The following is a 26,423-nucleotide window of genomic DNA, read 5'->3' as shown; positions in this document are numbered from 1 at the left end:
GAAAGCAGACATTACTCACAATGAGTTTTGACTACTCTAGCAACAGGCAAAGATGAGTAAAGTTTCTAGGTGAGGGGGAGAGGTGGTGAGGAGAGCACCAGGGCCAGGAGGAAGCAGGAGGACAGTGGTTGGGAAGCAGCCTAGTGTAGGTTGACTCTGTTGATTTCATTCAGGGGTTCTCAGCTCCAGGCCATGGGCTAAAAGGTGTTTGTAAATGTGAAGACACTTTTCCTTGTCACAGTAATAGTATGTGGAGGATGTTGTACTGGTATTTAGAGAGTAGGAGACCAAAAGTCAACCTGAATATCACCAAATGATTATTATAAATGGAGACATAATTTAATCAGTGCATGCTATCTGCATTCGTGGAAATTCCACACTGAGCCCCATTAATACATGTAAATGAATTTTTTTCAAGGCTTTTTTTCTTTGTTTTAGGATTCAATTAAACATGTCAGTTTCTGATTCCAATTCATCTTGACCATTGTCACCCCTTTCATCATTAAGTATTGTAATGGAGTCACCCCCACCAAAGGGAGGGGATTCCTGGTTCCTCCAAGAGTCCACCACACAGTCTCTAGAAAAAAGATGATAAAAGGATGGATTTATTGGGGAAGTAAAAAGCAAACCGACTGTCCAGGGTCGCAGCCTAGACTCAGAAGCTGAAACTGTGACCACGTGTGGCCTTCCAGGCCTGGTTATAAAGGCAAACATCACATTGTCAAACCTGCCACATGCAGGTGACCAATGGGGTTACAACACTTACAGAGCATGCTAGCTCACATGCAGGTCGCCAGTGGAGTTAGTCTGTCTCACAGTATCTGTTTGAACCAACCTATTATTCTAGTTAGTATTGGTTCAAGGATTTGGCAAGGCTCACATGATGCAGTTGGATATGCCTACTCATGGGAGGGCACAGGTTTAACCTTGAACATTCCTTGAACCATCCACACCTCAGGTGGTCAAGCAGTTTATACAGTCTTATCACAGTGAAGGGGAACTTCCCTAGATTCTGAGCAGACAGGGCACACCCCCAACCCTGAGACTCAGGGGCAGGGGAGAGCTTAGTGAAAGAAGCTTCTGTTCTCTTTAACTGAGATGGAGTCAATGTGGCACCCCTCAACAGCCAGTGATGGCGCTGGCCAGATCTGACCTCCACATTACAGTATGATATGTGCAGGAGAGAAATTCAATGATGTAACTGTTTTGAACAACTAACCTAAAGTCTAAAAACATTTATCCCAGGAAGCTGTAACTTGTGCTATTAGAGGGATAAGGTTAAGGGAGAAAGTAGATGAATGAAGAGAGAGAGGATGGGCAAATGTGGTCATAAAATTCAATGTACATATGTGAAAATAAAACTAGGAAAATTGATGGGATCAGTGGAGTTGGAGGAGATGGGGCAGAAAGAAAAAATTTTAAAAATTACTGGAAATAAGTCTGCAGTATTTTTGACATAATGAAGAACAATTTCGCCTCAAATAGTGATAGTTCCTCTATGGCCAAACACCAAGATGTTAAGTTTAAGGAAGAAAGGAAATGGCCAAAGTCCCAGTTAGATGAGGAGGCCTGTGCTAAAGAGCCAGGGCTTTATGTTCTGGGTTATGGGAAGCTATAAAAAGTTTTGTTGCTTTCATTAAGATGAGAAGAGACAGGATATGATTTTTATTTCTGTAAATTTAATAAAGAATAGTCAAGATAATAGCAGGTGCTGGTGACTCACACCTGTAAATCTATCTACTCAGGAGGCTGAGATCTGGGGATCACAGTTTAAAGCCAGCTTGGGCAAGAAAACTCATGAGATTCTTATTTCCAGATAACTACCCAAAAGCCAGAAGTAGAGCTGTAGCTCAAGTGGAGAACACTTGCCTTAAACTCAAAAGCTCAGGGACAGTACCCAGGTATTGAGTTCAAGCCCCAGAAGCCAGTGTTAAAAAAAAGAATAGCCTGGATAATGGCTTTGACTTGAAAGGACACAGAACCAATAAGACACAGCAGGGAGATGCTGAGAAGCTGCCAACAAATTGCGGCAGTAGAGATGGAGAGATGGTAGGCCTTGAAAGGATATGTCCCAGCCATCCCAGGGGACCATGCAGAGATAGTCACAGACAGGAGAAGAGAGTTTATAAGGAGGTTTATTAGTGGGGCCATAGTTCCCACAGGTGAGGGAGCTACAAGGCATCTGCACCTTATCCAGATGGCAGCTTCTCTCTGGGGGTAAAAGGGAAGTAGGTAGGTAGTCAGTAGGAGTTGCTCATTAGGTATGGGTGGATCTGGGGGCTAATGGGAGGAGATGAGGACCTGAAGCTAGGGAAATGCTAACATGTTGGGACACTCGGCCCCCAGCACTCCTCCTGACCTGCGGGAGAAGCGGGGACCGTATCCCACGGGGTCGAGCTGAGAAAAGGTAGAGCCACGAAACGCCCACTTGCAGCCCAGAAAAGAAAAGACATGCAGACAATTCGGGGGAAAGTCAAGCATTCATAGGATTTTTTAATAAGGAACAATCACATTTATAGGCCAAATGACACCAGGAAGGGGATGGATGTAGAGTGGTTAGCTAGGCGCTGTGATAGGCTGGCTGGGCTGTCCACCAAGGGCGGGGCATTATGGGACTTCCCCTAAGGGTGGCATAAACCTATGTCACGGCCCACAGGAGGCCCACAGGCCTCTGGGTTCATCACCCATGGCCATCTTGGCTCACATGTGGTCCGAGGTGGGAAGTGGGGCTGGTTAGAGCCACCTTTCCAGTTCCAGACCCGGAGAAGACAGGCAGGGCTAACAGCCACGCGGCCCCAGGGCTGGAGAGAGACAGGCCAGCTAGGACTGCCTCTTAAAGATGCAGGCCAGTGCCCCACATCTCCCCCTTCTGTTTTTAATTAGCAGGAGGTGCTTTACTTGAGAATGTGCCTGCCTTAGGTTGCCCCCCCTCCTTGGGAGGTCTTACCCGTCATGGGCTAACACCCTAGCTCTTCAGGCAAACCTACCTGCAGGGCCAGCCAGCCCAGTGGAAGAACTCGGGGAGAGTAGAATTGGCACTCAAGAGGAGGCCCTGTTATTTCTGCCTCACGCCTGTACACCTCGGTAGGCTGCACATCCTGGTGGGTGTCGTGACCAACCTCATAGGGTTCCCAAATGGCTAAAAGCAGCATAATGTTGACAGACCACCGCTGACTGGACAGCCTGGCTTATTGCTTAAGAATTAGCGGAAACCTATTTGCCCTAGCATGAGGCAATGTAAACATAAGGCAAATGTGAACATAAGGCAAATGTAAACATAAGGCAAATGTAAACACAAGGCAAATGGGGGGCCTCTCCCACAAGGGGGAGTAGGTGAAGGAGCCACCCATTTGGCTCAGTCCAGGGAAAATTGGAGTTCTTAGTTCATTTTTGCGCCACACAAGATAATGCAGGCAGCATTCCCCTTCTCTGGTGGTGAGGTAGAAGCAGGTTCAGGCCCTAGCGACTCTGGAGGTCCATGGCAGCCAAGGTGCTAGTAACTTAATGCATGTGGTTAGTAAACATTTTATCATAAATATTGAAGCAAGGTGCCAAAACCCTCAATGCCTATTTCCCTCCAATGGGAACCCCTAAGCTCAGCAGCAGGGGAAAGGCAAAACGGAAACAACAGCGCAATACTCCATTCCAGTTCTTTTGCAAAGCTGCAGGCAATATCACCACAGCAAAACATTGTGCCACGAAAGACGCCAAGGTAGAGTCCAGGAAGCAAGCAGGGCCGGGAACTGGGAGGAAGGGAGGCTGTCTGTCTCCGTTATCGTCCACCATTGATGCACACAGGCAGGCTTCCCATATTTTTAGGGAGGAGCAGGAAGAAATCCACCACAGACAGTCTTTTATTTTTTCCTAGAGAGAACAAAGAGAAGACATTCCTCAAGAGCGAGTGTTCTTGGGTAGTTATTCTGATGAACAATACTTTAAGTCTCTAGCTGGTATCCAAATTGGGCTTGGTTCCCCAATCGGGAAGTCACATGCAAGGCCCCTTCCCATGCTGATAAGTGGGTCAGGACCTCACCATGCTCTAGTAAGGGGGTCCTTCCATCTGACTTCCACCTTTAAATAAGGTGTCTGATTTGACCAATGCCTCTGAAAAGCTGACAGAGGTTGGTCTTTTGAGAGATTTAAAATATTTAATGCAAACATAGCTGTCCTTAACTGGTCATGGGGGCTGCTCCCCCCCTTTTGTTTTAATTAATAACAGAGGAGGGGTACCAGGCTGGGAGTATGGGCGGAGGTTGTCTCTTCTGGAACTACTGCCTGCTGAAAAGGGGCGAAGTAGTCAGGGGTCCTTGATTTGTCATTTGGCCTGGTACCATCCAGTTTGGTTGGTAAAAGTCCTCATCATTTCCACGAGAATGGTTATCAGGGCCAAAGGGGGTCATGGTCTCCTCTGGCTTCCTCCTGCAGCTTGGACACATTAAGGAGTCCCTGGGGCTGGGGTCTTCAGGGTCCAGATCTGCGCTGGGCACAGCAGTGTAGTAAGAGGATGGCCTTGAACTGCAAGTTCCCAGGTGGCGACCTCAGTGAGGGATGTTATCCTGTTAAAAGAAACTTTTGAAGAGGTCAGGCAAAAGGCTGACAAGTTCACAGGACCTGTTAACATGAATGACATGGGAGAACACACCCTGGGTATAAGCCAGAAAAGTTCCATTTGGAACATAAGCCCAATTGTGGCCCATTACAAGGAAGGAGGGATAACTGGACTGGGGGCAGGAAGGAAGTGTTTAGGGATAATGGACCGGTTGGGAGTAACCAGTCAGAGGCTAAAATAAATATATACACATATATAAAAATAGTAGGAAAAGGAAAATGGACAGGTATGGGCATTGGGTGGGTAAACAACTATTCCTCCTGATCTCCCGGCTCTGATTAATTTTGAAAGGGTGAGACAAGGTGACTCCATTTAGGATGTGACATCATTCTCCTCTTACTCCTCTCCATGATCCTTGTTCCCTGAACTGGCTGAGTCCAAGGGGTCTAGGTGCTTGTTGCTGGGATGGCTTGCCCCCATTGGCATTCATGGGGTTTGAACTCAGGGCCTGGGCACTGTCCCTGAGCACTTATGCTCAAGGCTAGTGCTCTACCACTTGAGCCATGGTGCCGCTTTCAGCATTTCGCTGGTTCTCTTGAGCCAAGCTTCTAGCCTGGCTCTTTGCTGGTTAGTTGGGAGATGGAGTTTTAGAGGGAGTTTCTTTTTTTTTTTTTTTTTCCTGCCCGGGCTGGCTTCGAACTGCAATCCGAGGAGTTTTAGCCATAAAATCCCTTTTTGTTTCCAATTAAAGCAACAAGGAGAACAATTAGAATAGAGCTTTTCCTGTAACTTGTTGAGAATTGACCAACAAATACTTGCCAGAGTTCTGCCATAACACTTAGTGGACAGCAGACTGAATGAGATCCATGTGCCATCAAATCATATCATTTAACCTTACTGGAAGGTGGAAGAGAACACAAATGAATAACAATCAGAGGGCAAAGGGTCAGGACAATGTAAAAGTCTCAGCTTCAGCAGTGGCTGTGTCTTCCATCCTGGATCAGCAGGCTTCATTAGTCATGTGTGATGGAGGCAGGCAGGAGAGATGGGCTCGATCTGGGCAAGGCTGTAGTGGCATCTCTTAGAATCCTCTGGATAGATTGTCACACCTTCTTCTGGGTTGCCTGCAAAATTCTACACAGACTGGTTAAAGACATTTGAAATCTCCCAGTATTCCCTGGTTGCTTACTCTGAGTACTCTGGCTTTTGTGGTAGGTTTAAGCAGGATGACAACTTTAAACAGATTTTAGAAGGCTTGGGCCTTTAACCATCTTCCTAGTCACAAAATCCACACAGACCAAAGGCCAACAAAGTCTGCTCTCTGAAGCAGCCATGACATTTTCTGAGACATGGAGGGGAAAGGCCAATGCTACCCCAAGGCAACCCTGTGGCCACCAAACATAACTCTGATGTTTTTAACCTGGAGTAACTCTGTTATGATAGGACTGTTATGAACCCAACTCAAATCATGGGAGGGGGTGGGGCAGAGCCAGAGCAGGAGCACTCTGGGACTGTCTAAATCTTCACAGGACTCCTAGATTCCCTGAGCAGCTTTTTATGAATGAGAGAGAGAATAAGGAATCAGTGAAACCAGGCAGTTTGGGAGCAGACCGTGGAGGCAGCTTCCTGTAGCCACGGGCTACCACAGTCCACACAGCTAGCACACATGTAGACCTGTATCCTATGAAGCAAAATATTAATTTTGGGTCAGGAAAATCTAGGTTAGTAGTCACATTTGTATAAAATGACTCTGATCCCTTGATCTTAAAGATTTTATGAGAGCACAGGAGAGAAAAATGGAAAAGCAAAATCTTAGTCTATACCAAAGAATTGTCAGGGTCAGGTGTACATTTTACTTTTAGCATAGATAGACATAAAAAATAACACACTGATTTTACATCATTGTGTACCACATGCTGCATATTTGAATCTTTTGTAGTTTTTGTTAGACACATTTGCTTGCACCCAAACATAATCAGTTTGGGTTTAAAACCTGGGGTTTTTCTTTTTTTTTTTTTCCTTTGGCTTGGAGTCTGGTGATAAGTCAGGATGCCTCCAGGCTGTTTACTGTGACTCCACCTACAGGCTGCAGGGATTCGTTTAACATAAAACTTAAATAAGTTAAAATAGTAGTTAAAAAGGCAAGTAATTTTTAGACCATTTTGCTAGTTTTTACATGTCTTACCCACAGACAGACAGACAGACAGTTGTGCACAAGCTTTGGGCGCACTTAGAAAAAAATTTATTTTTCTGAATTGGCCATGTAAGTCTTCTGGAATTCCAGTGGCAAAATGATATTATTTTGCCCATATTTTAGAACCATGTGGTCAGTTAGAAAACAAAAAAACTTTTCCTAGGAAACAAAAATTTTCACAGATTATCTGGCAAGGAAATGAAGAAGCCACATTTTGAAAAACCAGTTCAGCTCCAATGGGGAGCAGAAGTGGGGTGCTATGTCCAGAGAAGGTCCAGGAGAAAGGAAACAGGACACGAGCAGAACAGACAAGTGGCACGGCTTAATGGCAGCGGAGCTGGTCAGAGCCTTATCAGGCTCACAGCAAGACATCTTCATTGCAAGGCCACTGTTACTGTGAGGGGCAGGGGTACCGCCCTGCCTCAAGGAATTTGAGGAATTTTGCATGCCCATTACCTGGGGGATGGGTGGGCTCTACCTCCAACCAACTCTATTGCTTACCATGTGCTCAATGCTAGAGAAAATTTGGGATTTAGCCAAACAAGCAGAAGTTAAGTAAGTAAGCCCAGCAAATGCTTCCCAGGCCTCAGAAGTGGGAGGAATGACAGTAAAGGGGCCTTTACTGTCCCCAGGGTGGGTCCGCAAAAGACGGTGGGAAGCCCCAGGTGGAGGAGGGGTGAGGCCGCTACTGCCGCCTCCGCCGCTGCTGCTCCCGGCCCTGCTTGTCCGCCGCATGTCTCAGGACCACAGCATTCAACTCGAGACCCAGGGGGACCTGGCCTGGACTCCTCTGCGGGCCCATCGGAGTGGGGCATTGAGCCCCTCTCCTCCTGGGCAGCGGAAAGGCTGCCCCTCTCTTGAGCAGCCAGGCTGAAAAGGCCGGCAGTCTCCACCCAGGATGCAGCATGCTTTAAGGTCTCCCAGGCCTTTTTGGCTTGAGAGTCTGAAATACCCAGTTTGGTATTTTGGAGCGTGAATCTCAGAACCGTGAAGGATGGATCACTCTGCTGACTTTGAGTTTGCCCCATGTTTTGGGGATACTTTTACCTCCGTGACTAGTTACTCGGCTCGCCGGTAGAGCTTCTAAGCCTATGCTTGTTTGCCCCACGTTTGGGCGCCAATATGTCTGGACACTTTGCCCCCAGTGCTCCTCCTAACCCGCAGGAGAAGCAGGGAGCGTATCCCACGGGGTCAAGCAGAGAAGAGGTAGAGCTGCAAAACGCCCACTTGCAGCCCAGAAAAGAAAAGACACGCAGGCGATTTGGGGGAACGTCAAGCATTCATCGCATTTTTTAATAAGGAACAATCACATTTATAGGCCAAATGATGCCAGGAAGGGGATGGATGTAGAGTGGCTAGCTAGGCGCTGTGATAGGCTGGCTGGGCTGTCCACCAAGGGCGGGGCGTTATGGGACTTCCCCTAAGGGTGGCGTAAACCTATGCCCACAGGACCACCTCTGGGTTCATCACCCGTGGCCATCTTGGCTCACATGCGGTCCAAGGCGGGAGGCGGGGCTTGTAAGAGCTGCCTTTCCAGTTCCGGACCCAGGGAAGGCAGGTGGGGCTAACAGCCACGCGGCCCCAGGGCTGGAGAAGAGGTGGGCTGGCTAGGACCGCCTCTTAAAGATGCAGGCCAGTTCCCCACACTAACATTCCCCCATTAGTTGTTTATTAATAACAAGGGAGGGGTACCAGGCAGGGAGTATGGGTGGAGGTTGTTTCTTCCTGCTGTAAAGGGGCGAAGTAGTTAGGGGTCCCTGATTCGTCATTTGGCCTGGTACTATCCCAGAAGTATTTGTTTGATAGTTCGGTTGGTAAAAGTCCTCATCATTTCCATGAGAATGGTTGTCAGAGCCAATGGGTGTCATGGTCTCCTCTGGCTACCTCCTGCAGCTTGGGCCCATCAAGGAGTCACTGGGGCTGGGGTCTTTAGTATTCAGATCTGTGTTGGGCAGAGCAGTGTAAGTGAAGCCCCAAGTTGCCTGTAGTAAGAGGATGACCTTGAACTGCAAGTTCCCAGGTAGCGTCCTCGGTGAGGGATGTTATCCTGTTAAGAGACTTTGAAAAGGTCAGGCAAAGGGCTGACAAGTTCACAGGACCAGTTATCATGAATGACATGGGAGAACACATACTAGCCACAAGCCAGAAAAGTTCCATTTGGAATACAAGCCCAATTGTGGCCCATTACAAAGGATGAATAACTGGACTGGGGGCCAGAAGGGAGTGTTTAAGGATAGTGGACTGGTTGGGAGTAACCAGTCAGAGGCTCATATATATAGAGAGAAATATCAAGTAACAAAAGGAAGAATACAAGTTTCTGTCCAGATGGTAAATGGACAGGTATGGACTTTAGGTGGGTAAACAACTATTCCTCTTGATCTCCTGGCTCTGATTAATTTTGAAAGGGCAAGTTTAAACTGACTCCATTTAAGATGAGACATAATCTCCTCTTACTCCTCTCCATGGTTCCTCGTTGTCATGATTGACCTCGTCCTGAAGGTCTAGGTGAAGGGGGGAATGAAGAGTTAAAGTAAACCGCATTTTCAGGCAGCCCCCATTTTGTTGTCTGTTTAAACTATGAGCAAACCCAGGGCAAGCTTATTAGGGCCCAGCTGGTCAAGAACGCTAACTGCCTGGGAATGCTTAACTCTAACTGTCCCCAGAATGCCTCGAGCCTAGTGCCTCGAGCCCTGAGCCGATCAGATTTGTACCTGTATCCTAATCTTGCTTGCTTGAACCCCTGATTGCTGTAACTTTGTTTTTTGCCTATATAAGCCATGGGCAATCGCAGCTTGGTGCTTCCTCCGCTGTGTTGGTGGGTAGGACAAGGCCCGCTTGAATAAAGTCTTGCCTTGCTTTTGCATTTCGGAATGTCTGAGTCTTGGTGGCCTTCTTGGTGGTCGTTTCGTGACTTGGCATACATTTGGGGGCTCGTCCGGGATATCCCCAGAGACCCCCCCCTGAGACCCCAGACTCCGAAGGTAAGAAAACAGCCCTGTCTTGTCCTGTAATGTGTCTGTTTGTTTTGCTTTTGCTTATTTCTTGAAGGGGTTGTCGAAGCGGACGCGCTTACTCGGCAATCCTGGGGAGACTGGGGGGCGCCCCAGATGTTCCACCCTTGAAGGGGGCCCCCTGGAACCCTGCCTTCAACTTGGGTTCACTCCTTCTGCACCCTTGCAGGAGGTTGTGGGCCAACTTGGGAAATTTCCATCTCCAACTCGTAGCTTTTCTTGTTCTCAGGCCTGTGTGTTTTCCTACTTTTGTATTGTTATAATTGCTTTGCTTTTTGTAGCCTTTTGGACTGAACATTTGATCAGAGCTATGGGTAACGTTCTATCATGGGAACCTCTATCTAGCCCCCTAGACTTGAGTATGATGCAAAATTAAGTTTAAGTTTAAATTCAAATGGTCATCAAGTTTGGGCATTACCAAATGTTTTAAAAGAACAGGAAATATAGTTAAAAATTGTTTAATTAAAAAAATCAGAGCTAAGTGTCAGAAATTTGGATGTAAAGGTTTATCATTGTTAAAAAAATTGCTTGGGTTTCTCAGTTCAAGACCAATAGGAAAGGACAGGAAAAACCTGGGATGGGCCTGTGTGCCTATCCACAGGAGTGAGGGGTGATCTGCAAAGGTGCAGCTTAGCCAGTTCACATGGTAGCACAGGCCCTGGAGGGAATCCACGTGGTGGGACAGCCATAACGGGGTGTCCATTCATGGTGGAAGAGGACAAGCCGGCACCGAGACAGTTCATCAAGCTCTGAGGAGTAGGATGGAGATAGGCCGTTCGGTAGGACAGGCCAATGGAGGCCTCTCTTTTGTCTCTTTTGTTTTCAGGTGAACTTTGGAAACCTTGTGGTAAAAATGAATGATTTGACTGGAATTTCTAAAACTGCCCCTTGAGAGGTACTAAGAATTGGAAAAGTTTTTTAAATGGTTAGAAAGTTTATTTGATGTGATTTGATTCCTGTGCTATTTTTGTAACTTGGAGACTAATGGTGATAGGAATAAACTCTCATTAACTCTATGTATGTAGGAAGAAATGACAAAATGGTCCAATGTTTCTCACTAACTTATTGGAAAGCTGAATGGATAAGTAATTGTAATTGTAATTCTTGCATTAAGGAAAAATTGTCATTTGAGTTCAAAGGTCTTCATGCCATGCGGTAACTGGGATTGAAGAAAAAAAAAAAAGAGGCTCTTTTGAAACAAGCACCCCGGAGGCAAAGGGCAGCACCTGGTTTCAGAATGCCTGTAAGCTTCAGTTTTTCCAGTGCAGATAAAAGCTAAAGTGTTGTGTTAGTGTTAAAGCAGAGGTTAGTAAAAAGGCTATGGAAATCAAGAATACATTTCTAGATAAGAAATTTGGAAGTAAAATTTTCCTAAATGATTATTGCAAAGTGAGAAAAGGAGAATTATGGCTACCAAAATGTTTAATTGCCATTCCAGTTTCTTTGTAGGTTTTGTGTAACAGTTTCCAGCAGGCCTACAGAGACGCACAGGTGATTCCTACAAGTTTGTCAAGATCAAATACTGGCCCTTAATAAGTTCCAAGTAAGAGCACGCTTAAAAACTACTTCTGTGTGGACCACCTTTTTGCTTTTAATTGGAGTAAAGTGGCCTTTTGTAAGACTCACTGATCTGAAATCTGCGGTTCGAAGCCAGCCCGGGCAGAGAAAGGTCCCTGTGAGAGACTTGTCTCTAATCAGCCAGCAGAGTGCTGGGAACGGAGTTGTGTGGAGCTCAAAAGTGGTAGGGTGCTAGTCTTGAGCTGGAGAGCTGAGGGACAGCACTCAGGCCCTGAGTCCAAGTCCAGTGAAAAGTCACTCCTTCTGGGACAACAGTGATGGAGAATCCAGAGGCAGTAAGCCACTGCTTGCTTGGATGGCAGAGATGGTGTCAGATCCTAGAGTCACTCCTGTTTGGCCTTTCAAAAGTTAATCAAAGCCAGGAAGTCCTAGAAGAATAGTTCGTAAGCATGCCTTTCTAATGCCCATGTCTGTCTACTGGGCAGGAACTTGCCAGTCATCTGTGATAGTGGGTAGTAAGGGTAAGTGTCAAATGAGTGGATAGTTTAAAATCCCAACCCCCACATCTACTCAAAGCCCTGACTGGCAGTGAGAATTTTAAGCTGATACATCTGTTCAGGAAAGAAATCTTGTAGACCTGAGATTGTGTCCTTACTGAGATCTGTTAAAGGCCTGAAAAGGTAATGTAGGCATTTTTTTAGGCCATCAGAGATCAGTTCCCTAGCCAGTCAGGAAAAAGCTTTTACAAACTAGAATGTTAAAAGGCTACACTGCGATAGCCCAAAAAGAAGTCTGTATAGTTGAAAGTTAAAATGTTGAATGTAATTTCCAGTTTGGAAGCTCCTAATGGACATCTGATCCTGCAGCCCCTTGGTAAAGTAGACTAAGGTTATAGGTTCCTGGCTAGGTAAGGTCAATGCCCCTGAGTCAGCCTGAAGAAGTTACAGAAGATGGATGATCTTCACCCATGAGTCCCCCTTTAGGACCAAGGGACCAGAGTTGTTTTGGGGAAGATGAGGCAGGATAAACTAGAGGCATGGAAAGCAGGGGTAACAGTATACAGAGACTGCACTTGTGAGAAATGGTTACAGGCCAAGCCTTCTATGTTGTCTTTTTAAAAAATCCTAGCCTTATTGGAAACATCTGAATTAAACTTACTGCCCTGGTAAAATGACCCAAGGGCCATTGATTGCCTAAAGCTGTCTTGACTTTCAGTGGTGTGCCAGCCTACAAAAGCTAGTGTGCTTAAGAAGGAATCAGGAAAATACTGGGAAATTTGACTAAAGTTAGGCTTTAGGTTAACTTAGGTTAAGTTCTCTAACCAGTCTATGGAGAAAGTTGCAGCAGAAGGTTGTGACATTCTACTGGAGCCACTGGGAGCCATTGCTGCCTGACACCGCCATGGCTCCTGCCCATTGCATTTGAGTGAGGATCAAGGAGAGTCTAACAGTCATCTGGAAGAATCTACATCTTCAGATGGGACTCTTATCACGCACGCAGCTGATTTCTGCAAGTGCTTTGGATCTGGTAAAACTCAAATTTTGGGGGAGACATTCTTGAGTTGACTGGAGTTAACTAGCTCTATTAAGAAAATTGGATATTGTAAGAAATTTTCAAGCAGACTGGCCTGCTGCTAAATTCAAAGCATGTATGACAGGCTGGAGAGTCACTTCCAGGCAATGCCTGGGGTGGGAGATGTGTCCAAGAGTATTAAAATGTGTCCAGATGGATTAGGGTGTGACCAAAGAGAAGAGAGGGAGGTAACTGTCATCAGGTATGCCAGGTACCAAGGTAACTGGACAGAGATTTAAACTGCTGGGGGCATCTTCATGGAGCCATCCTGGGGGTGGATCTTACAGATGCCACTGGCCAACCTTAGGCACTTGGAGGAACTGGAAACTGGAGAAATCCACTCTAGAATAATTGGCTCATGATATAGAATATAGATATAGAATATAGATATAGAATATAGATATAGAATAGTTGGCTCTGGTCTGGCTTCTTAGGAGTAGCAGTCCCATTGGACTGACCGTTGCCCCATCTTTGTTTTCCCCAACAGCCTGTGGGTGGAGTCACAGTAAATTGCCTTGATGTAGTTGAGATAAACCGGAAAATGTAGACAGTTTAAAACTCTAACAGCAAAAAAGCCGCAGGAAATGTAAAGAGGAAAGTTAGTATAGAATGCCTTGGAGAAAGGGATAGAGAAATGGTTTCCTCTGGATAAGAAAGGAAAAAGTAAATTGTCACAGAATGTTCCAGTAAGTCACTGATGGTGTGAGGAAGTAGAAGATGGTGTAAGTGGGGATATGTTAAATTTTATAAGACACAGATTATAAAACTGTATAAGGAAAGACTTTAGAGAGAGAAAACAAAAATGTTTCCTTTAGATTAAAAGGTTTTGGCATGTTAAAAGTGAGAAAGACAATCCCTAGAAAGTTTGAGTATGTAACAAATGGTATCAGTATGTCTTAAAATTAGAGCATATGAGTAAAGTTGGTATGTAATCAAATTGGCTATAATATAAGTAGGGTCAGAATTGGGGCTTTGGTGTAAAACTATGTTTATCTGTACTTGTATCTGCAGGGCTAGGGGACTTGTGTGATGTCATCTAAATGTTATTCCTAACTTGCAATCACATTTGTTATGAGCTTTTATCGCCCCCTCAGAGCCCTATAGCAAGTCCACCAAGAGATCCGGTGCAAGCTAAAGGCCCTTTATGAGACTGGACCCCCTCCTGAGCCACACCCGCTACCAACTAAGAAAAGTGCCACCGACGACTTATCGTATTGCGGGCACAATACCAACCTGTCCCTACTGAATCAAACTAATAAGCAAGAAGAACCACAGTTGGTTCTTGAGTTACCTATCAGAAGCAGGGACTGACGGGGGGAATGAAGCGTTAAAGTAAACCGCATTTTCAGGCAGCCCCCATTTTGTTGTCTGTTTAAACTATGAGCAAACCCAGGGCAAGCTTATCAGGGCCCAGCTGGTCAAGAACTCTAACTGCCTGGGAATGCTTAACTCTAACCGCCCCCAGAATGTCTCGAGCCTAGTGCCTTGAGGCCTGAGCCAATCAGATTTTTACCTGTATCCTAATCTTGCTTGCTTGAACCCCTGATTGCTGTAACTTTGTTTTTTGCCTATATAAGCCCTGGGCAATTGCAGCTTGGGGCTTCCTCCTAACCTCCGCTGTGTTGGTGGGTAGGACAAGGCCCGCTTGAATAAAGTCTTGCCTTGCTTTTGCATTTCAGAATGTCTGAGTCTCGGTGGCCTTCTTGGTGGTCGTTTTGCGACTTGGCATAACACTAGGTGCTCATTGCTTGGATAGCTTGTTCCAGTTGGCATTCACAGGATTTGACCTCAAGGCCTGGGCACTGTCCCTGAGCACTTCTGCTTAAGACTAGCACTCTACCATTTGAGCCATGGTGCTGCTTCCAGCATTTGGCTGGTTACTAAGATATGAGTCTCTTGAGCCAAGCTTCCAGTCTGGCTCTTTGCTGGTTAGTTGGGAGATGGAGTTTTAGAGGGATTTTTTTTTTCTCTGCCAGGGCTGGCTTTGAACTGAAATCAAAGGAGTCTTAGCCATTAAAGCCCTTTTTATTTCCAATTAAAGCAACAGGAGAACAATAGGAGTAGAACTTACCTGTAACTTCTTCAGAATTGACCAACAAATACTTGCCAGAGTTCTGCAGTAACACTTACACTTTAGCTTCTTCATTTGCATTTGAAAAACCGAAGCCTGGAGGTATTTGAAGTAATCTGGAGCCTAGCTGCCACCCATTGCTTCAGGCTGCTTGTTTGTTTGTTTTTTCCTTACTTCCATATTTCTTACCTAGAAATGTATTCTTGTTTTCTAAAGCATTTTACTAACCTTTGCTTTAATACCTTCACCTCAGCCTTTATTTGCATTCTTCAGTCCCAGTTACTGCATGAAGATCTTTGAACTCAAATGACAGGAGTCTTCAAACAACAACTGACTAGGACTTGGGCTATTTAACCACTAGCATTGTGCCAAGAATCCAAACTTGGCACCTTTTTGCTGTTTACCAAAATGCATCTTCGCTGGTTGGTTACTGTGAGTACTCTGGCTTTTGTAGGCTGGCGCCCTACTGGTTTAGGCAGGGTGACATCTTTAAAAAGATTTTAGAAGGCTTGGGCCTTTAACCATCTTCCTAGTCACAAAATCCACACAAACCAAAGACCAACCAAGTCTGCTCTCTGCAGCAGCCATGACAGTTTCTGAGACATGGAGGTGGAAGACATCAATGCTACCTCAATGCAAACCTGTGGCCACCAAACACAACTCTGATGCTTTTAACCTTGTAGTAAGAGTCACAGACACGTGTCTTAACTTACTGCACAATTTAAGTCTCGGTTGCAATTCTGTCATGGTAGGCCTGCTATAAACCCAACTCTAATCTTGGGGCAGGCAGAGCCAGGGCAGGAGCACCCTGGGCCTGTCAAAATCTTCACAGGAATACCACCAGTGATTCCTAGATTCCCTCAGCAGTTTTCCATGCAAGAGAGAGGGAGTAAGGAATCACTAGTAGTGAAACCAGGCAGTTTGAGAGCAGTCTGTGGAGGCAGCTTCCTGTAGCCATGGGCCACCACAGTCCACACAGCTAGCATACATGTTGACCTGCATCCTATAAAGCAAAATATCAATCCTGGGTCAGGAAAATCAAGGTTAGCAGCCACATTTGCACACTTGTTCCAAAATTATTCTGGTCCCTTGATCTTGAAGAGTTTATGAGAGCACAGGAGAGAAAAATGGAGAAGCAAAATCTTAGTCTATACAAAGAATTGTCAGGATCAGATGTACATTTGACTTTTAGCATAGATGGACATAAAGAATAACACACTGGTTTTATATCAATGTACTTATACCATGTGCTGCACATTTGAACTTTCTAGAGTTTTTCTTAGACACATTTGTTTACACCCAAACATGATCAGTTTAGGTTTAAAGCCTGTTTTTTTTTTTCTTTTGGCTTGGAGTCCGGTGATTGGAGTCAGGATTGCCTCCAGGCTGTTCACTATGACTCCACCCACAGGCTGCAAGGATCAGTTTAACACAAGACTTAAAGTAAGTTAAAATAGTAGTCAAAAGCAAGTTAGTTTGAAACCATGATGCCAGTTTTTTTTTTTTTTTTTTTTTCCGACAGACAGACAGTTGTGCACAAGCTTTGGGGCATGCTTAGAATTTTTTTTAATTGGCCTTGTAAGTTTTCTGGAATTCCAGTATTTTAGAACCACATGGTCAGTTAGAAAACAAAAACTTTTCCAGCAAACAAAAAATTCACAGATCATATGGTGAGGAAACGCAGAAGCCACATTTTGAGAAACCAACTGAGCTTCAATGGGGAGGATGCTATGACCAGAGAAGGCCCAGGAGGCAGGAGACAGGACAAGAACAGAACACAGGCATGTGGCATAGCATAATGGCATCAGGGCTGGTCAGAGCCTCAACAGGCTCACAGCAAGACACCTTCACATTGGAGCATTAGAATTGCAATGTGCATTTGAATTGCAAGGCAGCAGTTACAGAGTTTAGGGTGGGGGGGTAGGGTTACCGGGAGCTTGAGTCTCCATATCCCTGCTATGCCTCAAGGAATTTGGCACACCCATTACCTGGGGGGAAGGGGCTCCATCTCCAAGAGTTTTTGGAACCTTGATGGAACCAAGATGGCACTTGCTAAAACCAATTGTCTTGTCTACCACGTGGTCAGTGCTAGAGAAAACTTATGATTTAGCCAACAACAAGCAGAAGTTAACCAAATCTCCAAGCTTAACAAACACCAATAACAAGAACAGAAAACCTTCCTTTGTGTCTTTCAAAGCAGATGTTAAACAAACATTGGAAGCTAGTACCAGTCCATCCTATTTCACAGGCAGGCAGACTTTAGAGAGAGGCAGAATGAGAGAGAGAGAGAGAGAGAGAGAGAGAGAGAGAGAGAGAGAGAGAGAGAGAGAGAGAGAGAGAATTCCATCTGCCCAAGTGCTCATAGAAGTTATATGAGTACTATGAAATATCAGAGGTCCCATGAAGGGGCCACATGGAGTTCCAAATTTGTAAGATTGGGCTCAAACTTCAGCAGCTTTCCTGAATCATTTTAGACTGTCCCCCACTTGATGAGTGACCAGCAGAGCTGAACTACAGATAACCCACCAGCATCCCAGTGGGGCTCTGTTCAGTTGACTCCAAAATGGAGTTGACTGAGGGAATAAACAGCTAATTGGAGCCATCATACCAATTGCTGATTCCCTGGACCTACCTAATCCCTGGGAGTGGGGCTCCATGTGGCTCTGAAGCCTTGGCCCTGTGACCCTACGGAAAATTGGATATGAGCCCCCGGTTAAATGATCACTCACCCTGGTTGGAGTTTCAAATTTGTCATGTGGTGGATGGAAGTAGAGTGCTTGGTCAGGGGAAATTACCTCGTTGGTCCTCTGGGTGGGCTTAGGACAGCAGAATAGGTCCCAGGGGCAGCTTGGACCCCCCAGAAATGGGGGAGCAAATCCACCAGGGAACCTATCCTGGGTTCGGCACCAATGAAAGGATATGTCCCAGCCATCCCAGGGGACCATGTGGAGATAATCACAGACAGGAAAGAAGGTTCATAAGGAGGTTTGTTAGTGGGGCCACAGTTACCATGGGAGAGGGAGCTACATGGTGTCTGCACCTTATCCAGGTGGCAGCTTCTCTCTGGAGGTAAAGGGGAAGTAGGTAGGTAGTGAGTAGGTGTGGCTCATTAGGTAAGGGTGGATCTGGGGGCTAATGGGAGGATCTGAGGACCTGAGGCTGGGGAAATGCTAACAGGGCTAAGGGATATTAGGCAGAGAAATGACTTTGTAGAGAAGTAGAGGAAAAAGCAAGGATGGCTGAACTTCCTAGCTTGTATACCAGGTAAATTGTGATATCATCAGCCAAACAAACAAATGAAAGATACTAAGGTTTGTATTTGGGCTCATTTTAGTTTTAAATTTTTGGTAAAGTCTTACTTGTGGGTAGAAATCTCAAGTGTAGAGGAGAAACTTAGGCTACCAGGAGACATTTGAATGTCTTTATAACTCAAATACATGAAGCATGGAGTGATAAGCAGAATATTTAAGGCAGAAATTGATGTTAAGGATGTATAAGGAAGAAGAGAGGCCAGAATAAAGAGAAAGCAAAGGGTTAGTCAGTGATGTAGGAGGAGGCACAGAAACCAAGAGCAGAAGGTGTGTTCAGAAAGAAGTGGTGTGCCTAACAGTCTTCATACAAACAAATTCCACTGAAGTTGTTACACAAGGTCATATGACTCTCTCAGAATGTTTCCACCTGATCATCAGACTTCTTTTTTCACCCCAGACCCTAACCCATGAGTTTTGGACAGTGTGTACAATCATCCTTTTGCTGACCCATTCATGTACCAACCACATATTTGTTGTATACCTACTGTGTCCTCAGATTTTGATAATGAGGTAAATATCTATGCTGAGCTTTAGTGAATAAATGCATACATAAATAAACCAGATAATATCACATCATGACACATGTTGTGAAGGAAATAAAACTTGAATGATAAAACTATGGAGGCACCATTTTGGAGAAAGGTGTTCAAAAATAATTCTGTATGAATGTAACATGTAAGTGAAGCGGAAGAGCTATGTGAACATCTTTGAGCATACCATTCTAAGCAGTTGCAAATACCCTAAGGTGGGAACGAATATGTCTTGTTCAAGGGTCAGGAAGAAAGGGAGTAGTACTGCTTGACCATAGAGATCTAGGTCTCTTATATCTATTAGTCAGAGTTTGGTAAGAGTCATATAAAGATTTATAGACCATAGTTAGTAGCTTCAGTTTGTCCTGGGATAAGTGTAACATTTAAAGCAAGAATCCAGTGTGCATTGGACTCTATTCATTAAAGAACATCCTACATACTATGTGGATAATGATTGAGATGGCACGAGAAGAAGAGAGGAGAGGTGTGAAGCTCCTGAAAATTTCCATGTAAGAGCTGATGGTGGCTTACACTAGGGAAGTGACACTGGAAATGAAGGAATGGGTTTCCTACCATGTTGTCAGGGATAGACTTAAATTCCCAGTTTCAAGCAACCCTCCTGCCTCAGACTTTTAAGAAGCTGGGAATATGGGTATGTATAACCACAATCATCTCTGAAAGAGTAATTGTGAATAAATGTAGGGGGTAATGGAAACAGATGACTTGAGAAGTAGGTATGGAAAGAAAAGTAAGTACCCTTTTTAAAGGACAAGAACACTTAATATTCAACTATGTCATTTAGACATAAAGTGAATTAAGACTGGAGAGGCCCAGGACATGTAGTCATTTGAGGCTAGAATAGGCAAAGAGGGAATTTGAAATGAGATGCAATGAATTGGCTCTGGGAAAATGAGTGGACTATCAAAGATTTGAAGGGTGATATGGGACATGTGCATTCCAAAAAGAGTATAACAATATTCTAAGGCTGAGACCTAAGGTCATGGTTTGAACTCCTTGGCAGGAAAGTCTGCAGTTAACACCCCCCAAAAACTCAGAAGTAGAGGTGTGGCTCAGGTGGTAGAGTGCAAGTCTTGAGTGAAAAAACTAAAGGATATCATGATCATGAGGCACTAACATCAACAAATAATGAAACCAAAAAAAGAAATAAGTAGATTTAGTTGGAGGGATAGGTCTGAAATTTGAATAATGTGTGGGAAATGGGGCTGGGTTTATGCCAGCTCATGAAGGAGAGCTATATAGTAATAGGACAGGCATTCAACAGTGAGAATAATGGTCCTAGACACTTGCCTTCTTTTGGTCCACAGTCTGAGCCTGAATGGCCTCAATGTAAAAATCTGGACCTTGAGATTAGTCTAGGCAGCTTTGTGACACAAACATGACTGGTATTTGAATTTCATTGTAAAATCCTAGGGTGAACCCTTCAAAGAGCTCTCTTTTGAAAGCATTCTTTTCATCAGTAAGTTTTTTTTTCTTTTTGATGCCTGTCCTGGGCCTGAACTCAGGGCCTGGGTGATGTTCTTGAGCTTTTCTGCTCAGGGATAGTGTGGCTAGAACCATACTTCTTCTGACCTTTTGCTGGATAAAGGAAGATAAGAATCTCCCAGACTTTTATCTGTTCCAGCTTGCTGCGTGCCAGGATCTTCAGATCTCAGCCTCCAAGTACAAAGGATTATAGATGTGAGCCACCAGTGCCAGACTCAAGTTGGTTATTTTAACTGAAGACTTTAGTTTTAACCTAAACAGTAAAACTTTTTAGCTGGATCTCTGAACCTCTGAGCTTGTTATTCCATGAATGGATAGAAGATCCTATTCTACCTGTTCTCTGCAGTATGTCTAGGGAGAGGAATTCTGCAGGCACTTCCTAAGTGTGTTCTAACTCTGGTTTTGATTGCTGATCTTTCTTCAGGGACATTTGAGATTTACTGCCAGTCAGGCAACCACAGAGAAGCAGGGATGAGGGCAATCTATAATGTCTCTCAGTGTTCTGGCCATCAAGACAGCCCTCGCCAACGCTACCAAGTTTCAAGAGTCTACTACATCATGGCAGAAGAGGTGGAGTGGGACTATTGCCCTGACAGGACCTGGGAACTGGAATGGCACAACCAGTCTGAGAAGGACAGGTAAGGCCTTACAAAAGGGGATATCCCACTTTTCATAGATGATGATACTGAAACTGAGTGGGAGTTGGAGGCAATTATCTAAGTTCACCAAATAGGACAACAACATAAATGAAGACGAGGAACTAGAATGAAGGTATTTTGAATTCTAGTTCAATGCTTCCTATTTGTTTACTGGTTTATTTAGGTTGTACTGGGGTTTGAACTTGGGGCTTTTTGCCTGCTAAGCAAGGATTCTATTGCTTGAGTTATTCCTCTTAACCCTTTTTGCTTTTAGTTATTTTCACATACAATCTCATGCTTTTTGCCTGGGTCAGCCTTTGTCTGTGATCTTCCTACTTTTGCCTCCTGTGTAACTGAGATTATAGGCATGAAATACCAGGCCTCATGAGTTTATGGAGATGGAAGCCTAACTTTTTGAAAAATCTTCCCTTGAATTATAATCCTCCTGATGTCAATCTCTTACATAGCTAGGATTGCAGGCATGTATCACGATACTCAGCCCTTCTATATTTATTTACTTGTAGCTAGAGCAAAAGACCTAACATACACTTTTGCCCACATAGTCTATGCTTCCTTTTTTCTAGTTAGTTGGAAATGCTTACCCTGGGACTTAACATTTTATAGAATTTTCTCAAGGAACTAAATGCCTCAAGATCAGTCATTAACACCCAAAATTGTATGTCAAAAGAGTCTAAAACAGCTGGGTGCCTGTGGCTCATGCCTATAGTGCCAGCTACTCAGGAGGCTGAGAGATGTGAGGATTGCAGTTTGAAGCTAGTCTAGGCAGGAATGCCTATGAGGCTATTATCTCCAATTAACCACCAAAAATCCAGAAGTGGACATGTGTCTCAAGTAGTTGAGTGCTAGCTTTGAACAAGAAAACTAAAGGCCAGTGCCCAGGCCCCAAATTCAAGCCCCGGGACCAGCACACACACGAAAGTCTAGAACAGTATTTAAATAAGATGGAATTTTATTTATTTACATAATGGTATAGATAGGAACAGTCCAGGACTGGTAGGTCAACTGTGCCACCATCAACATATCCTTTCATCTCTGAGACCAAGATGCCTGTTGTGTCTGTGGTCATTCCTAACTTTGCCTGCACAGAGATAGATGACCAGGAACTCATATATGTTAATTTTTATGTCCTGTTGTCCCAATGCTATTCATAGGGCCATCTTCACTGCAAAAAATACTGTAGAGATAGGGACATGTGGCTGGACAGCCATGCACTCAGCTAAAATCTCTGTGATCCTATAACTAAGGAAAAAAGGAGAGAAGAGAATAACAGGGTCAGATTGGTAGTCTCTGCTAAGTTTGCATTAGGTGCATTCATTGTTCTTCGCCAGTCCCCAACCTTTATGTTGGTTGTTTAAGGCTGATGTCTTCTTGCTAAAAAGTCAGGTTCTGGTGACCCATGCCTGTACTCCTAGCTACTCAAGAGGCTGAGAGCTGAGGATAGTTGTTCAAACCCAACCGAAGTGGTAAGGTCTAATATTCTTATCTTTAATTAATCATCAAAAAATTCAGAAGTAGAGCTGTGGCTCAAGTGGTAGAGCACTAGCTTTGAGCAAAAAGAGCTCAGGGACAGTGCTCAGACCCTGAGTTAAGCCCTAGGATGGGTCTGTGCATTCCCCCCCCCCCCCCACACACAGGATGCTTGATATGGGAGTTATGAAAAGTGAATTCAATTCCCTTTTCTGAGCCTTGATTTCTCATCTATAAATGTGTAGTCAAAAGGACATGACTGGAGGACAGAGGGAAAGAATGACAAGCTTCAGTCTAAATCCCAATTACCTTTTGGACTGACATTATCTTTAGAGATCTGTCCTGTTGCCTGTGTGCTAGTGATTATACCTCTGAGCACCACCTACATTTTACCTATTGGAGATGTCTAGTGATAAAGTGAGCAACAAACTCTTGGAAAGCTGGGCAGCAATGATTCACACCTGTAATTCTAGCTACTTAGGATGCTGAGACCTGAGGATCCCAATTTGAAGCCAATCCAGGTAGACCAATTCTAGAGACTCTTATCTCTAATGAACCAGCAAAAGCCTGGAAGTAGAGGTGTGGCTCAAATGGTATAGCACCAACCTTGATGAAAAAAGCCAAGCAAGAGGGTGAGGCCCTGAGTTCAAGTCCTAGTAATAAAAAAAATAGTAATAAAATATAAACTTTCATGAATTGGAAAGTATCTCATAAGGAGAAATTAGTAAGATCCCATTTCCTATCTGCCTTTCCTCCACCCTGGGTCTCTAGCAGCTGCAGTAATGGATACATCCTCACCATCTTCTACTTTGTCCTTTAATCAACATAGTTATACCTAAGACCTTATTAAGAATGTAACTGGGGCCAGGTGCTGATGGCTTATGCCTGTAATCCTAGCTACTCAGAAGGCTGAGATCTGAGTATCGTGGTTCAAAACCAGCTTGGGCAGGTAAGCCTGTGAGACTCTTCGGTCCAATTAACTACCTGAAAACTGGAAGTAGACCTATGTCTCAAGTGGGAAACCATTTTGAGCTCTTCAGGGACAGCACCAAGGCCGAGAGTTCAAGGCCCATAACTGAAAAAATAATGAATGCAACTGAGCCAAGAGTTTCTTAGCATTAACCTAGTATTCTTACCATATGATTTATACTACAAATTTCTGTCTGGATATTGAAAACCCAGAAGCTTAGTTGCTGAAGCTTTCTTTTCTTTCATTCCTATATTGGGACTTCAACTTGTGGGCCTTATGTGCTTAGTTAGCTTTTAAGCTCAATGCTGGTGCTCTTCCACTTGAGCCACACATCTTCATTCAGCTTTTTGGTTGTTAATTGGAGATAAGAATCTCTTGGAAATAAGAATCTATCTGCTTGAGCTGGCTTTGAACTGTGAACTCAGAACTCACTTTCCTGACTAGATAGGATTACAAGCATGCACCCTTAGCTCTGGGTTGAAACCTACTGTTAATTGTGGTTAAGCTGTACCATAATAAATAGTATATCTGCTTTTAATTATCTTAATCACCCTCTGTTCATTACTGAGCTCATGCTGTTTATATATCTTAATGAAGTTTCATAGATTATTTCAATCGACTGTTTTTTTCAACTGAACCATAAATTCTGACTGATAAAGGATGCATGGTGTAATTAGTTAGATCTTTGTGTGCAGTCCTGGGGCTTGAATTCAGAGGCTAGGTGCTGTTGCTGAGCTTCTTATCCAAGGCTAGTGCTCTATCACTTGAGAGACATCTCTTTTTATGTGAATTTCTGACACTTCTAAAATGAGTAAATTAAGATTAATGGGGAAAATTTTTTGTTGTGAAGCCAATATGAAGGACAGTCTAACATTAGAATGAATAGAATCACTGCTTTCATATGTGATATTCAAATGCTTTAAACTTAATTACTCATGTCTGAAAATGATGGCTGAAGGCCAGGTACTGATAATACTTTTATTCTTCCAGTTATGGCCACGTTTTCCTGAGCAATAAGGATGGGCTCCTAGGTTCCAAATATAAGAAAGCTGTCTTTCGGGAATACACTGATGGTGCATTCAGGAAACCTCGGCCAAGGTCTGGAGCAGAGGAGCACTTGGGAATAATGGGTAAGGGACCTCTTCTTCTGTCTTAGCATCTAAAAGCCTGAGCTGCTTCTATAGTTGCTATGTTATATCAGAAATGCCTGTTGATTCCCCATTCAAACATTTCCTTATGATATACTGGAACAATGGTTCATTGTCCAAAGGATCCATAAAAATATGCACTAAAGGCGAAGGGGATTCTGCTGCAGCCAGATCAAGGTTTTGTATAACTTTGGAGTATGGGGTTCCTCCTGCCTAGAGGCAGGAAAACTTAGGAATATCCAAAGTGGAAATGAGTTTTCTTATTTTCATTCTGATACACAGGGATGCACTGGGCTCTGAAAAGACCTCAGCTCTTCTATGTTCTGTAACAAACTTTCACTTCTTACTAGAGTGCTTACACAGAACTTGGAATCTCCACAGTCTTGGGTTACTAGAGGTAGATCACTGAGGTGAGAGGAAGAGGAGTAATTGGAGGCATAATTGTGTTGTCCCCTCATGCTAAGGATGATAACATAAATGTAAGGACTAATCTAAAAATGGAGAAGGATCTAGTGTCAGGGCAGACCTAGTTCACAAGTATGCCCTTTATGATATTAGCATACATTAGATTTACAAGGGGGGGGGTTCATTGTGACCTTTCCATGCATGTTTATACTGTAATCCAATTAGTTTTCTGACTCTTACCTATCACTCTCCATTATCCCGTCCTTTTTTCCTACTACAATTTCAAGAGGTTTTATTGTTATATTTTCACACATGCAATCAATTTACTTCAACCATATTCATTCTCTTTCATTCTCCTTGTTAGCCCAACCTCTTTTCTGGAGTTTCCAACAAAGCCTGGTTTTCTTTCTCCTTCCCCTAGTCCCTATTTCATAGGGTTTGTTATGCTGTTTTCAGGAGTAGTTTCAATAGATTTCAAAATTATTCAGCCTCTTTACCTCTTCTTCCTTCACCTTTTCCTTCTAAGTGGTCATGCTGTGTTTATCCATATATATATACACACATACATACATATATACATATATACACATATATGTATATGTATAAAAAGATAAGAATATATACACATATATGTATACACAAATATAAATCTGTACATACTTATATTCGTAAATATATGTGTATATAAAATTATGTGTGTAGGCATATATACATATGATCAATTTATATTCATGAATATATATGTCTTTTAGGTCCAGCTTCCCCACATGACTGAAAACATAGGATAGTTTGTTTTATGATCTTGACTTGTCTCACTCAATATGATGTTCTTCAATTCCATCCATTTTTCTACAAATGATATTTTGTTTTTATTTATGGTTGTTTAATAATTCACAGTGGGTACACATATACACATCTCTTGTTGGTATGACTTTTCTTCAATGCCTCCTAGTTTACTCCCTCACTGATGAAAGTTTTTCTTTTTTGAACATATTAGGTCCAATTATCAGAGGAGAAGTTGGTGACATCCTGACTGTGGTATTCAAGAACAATGCCAGTCGTCCTTACTCTGTGCATGCCCATGGAGTTCTAGAATCTGATACTGGCAGGCTACGAGCTGCTGAACCTGGTGAGTAGGGGTGTTTTAGAGAAGGGACAAAGGCTATCTAACACTTCTGCTTCAGTCTTCTGGTTTATATTTTTAACAAATTACTATCGTGTGCTGCAGTATAAATCAGTGATAGAGTCCTTTCACAGCAAGAGCATGAAATTGGGTTTGATCCATAGCACAGAAAACCAAAATTCCTTGGTATAATATGCTGTGGTACATTGCATTATTTGCATGTATAAGGTCCTTGGTGTGATCACTAGCATCACATACACAAATGAAGGTGAGTGCTCAATCAGTCGTTTGCAAACATTTCTATGCCTCAGACTCATGTGTTAAGAGAGATTTCTAGGAACATGCTCCAAGGTCTAATTCAGTATTTCTGTAGCAGGACTTCAATTTGTTTA

The 26,423-nt window shown here is 43.7% G+C and overlaps 1 protein-coding gene across 3 annotated transcripts in view; it reads left to right on the top strand.

Moving 5' to 3' along the window:
- Positions 1-26,423, top strand: part of Heph (hephaestin) — an 88,517-nt gene that overhangs the window by 43,732 nt on the left and 18,362 nt on the right. For all 3 annotated transcript variants that reach the window (XM_048335879.1, XM_048335878.1, XM_048335880.1), the window contains exons 13-15: positions 20,684-20,897; positions 24,346-24,485; positions 25,906-26,049. In XM_048335879.1, coding sequence (XP_048191836.1) covers positions 20,684-20,897; positions 24,346-24,485; positions 25,906-26,045 — 494 coding nt within the window. In that variant the 3' untranslated portion in view covers positions 26,046-26,049. The remainder of the gene's footprint in view (positions 1-20,683; positions 20,898-24,345; positions 24,486-25,905; positions 26,050-26,423) is intronic.

The sequence above is a fragment of the Perognathus longimembris genome, chromosome 28 (genome assembly GCF_023159225.1).
Source record: "Perognathus longimembris pacificus isolate PPM17 chromosome 28, ASM2315922v1, whole genome shotgun sequence".
Taxonomy (NCBI): Eukaryota; Metazoa; Chordata; class Mammalia; order Rodentia; family Heteromyidae; genus Perognathus; species Perognathus longimembris.
The sequence above is the reverse complement of the archived record's forward strand: the minus strand, read 5'-3'. Positions and strand labels throughout refer to the sequence as shown.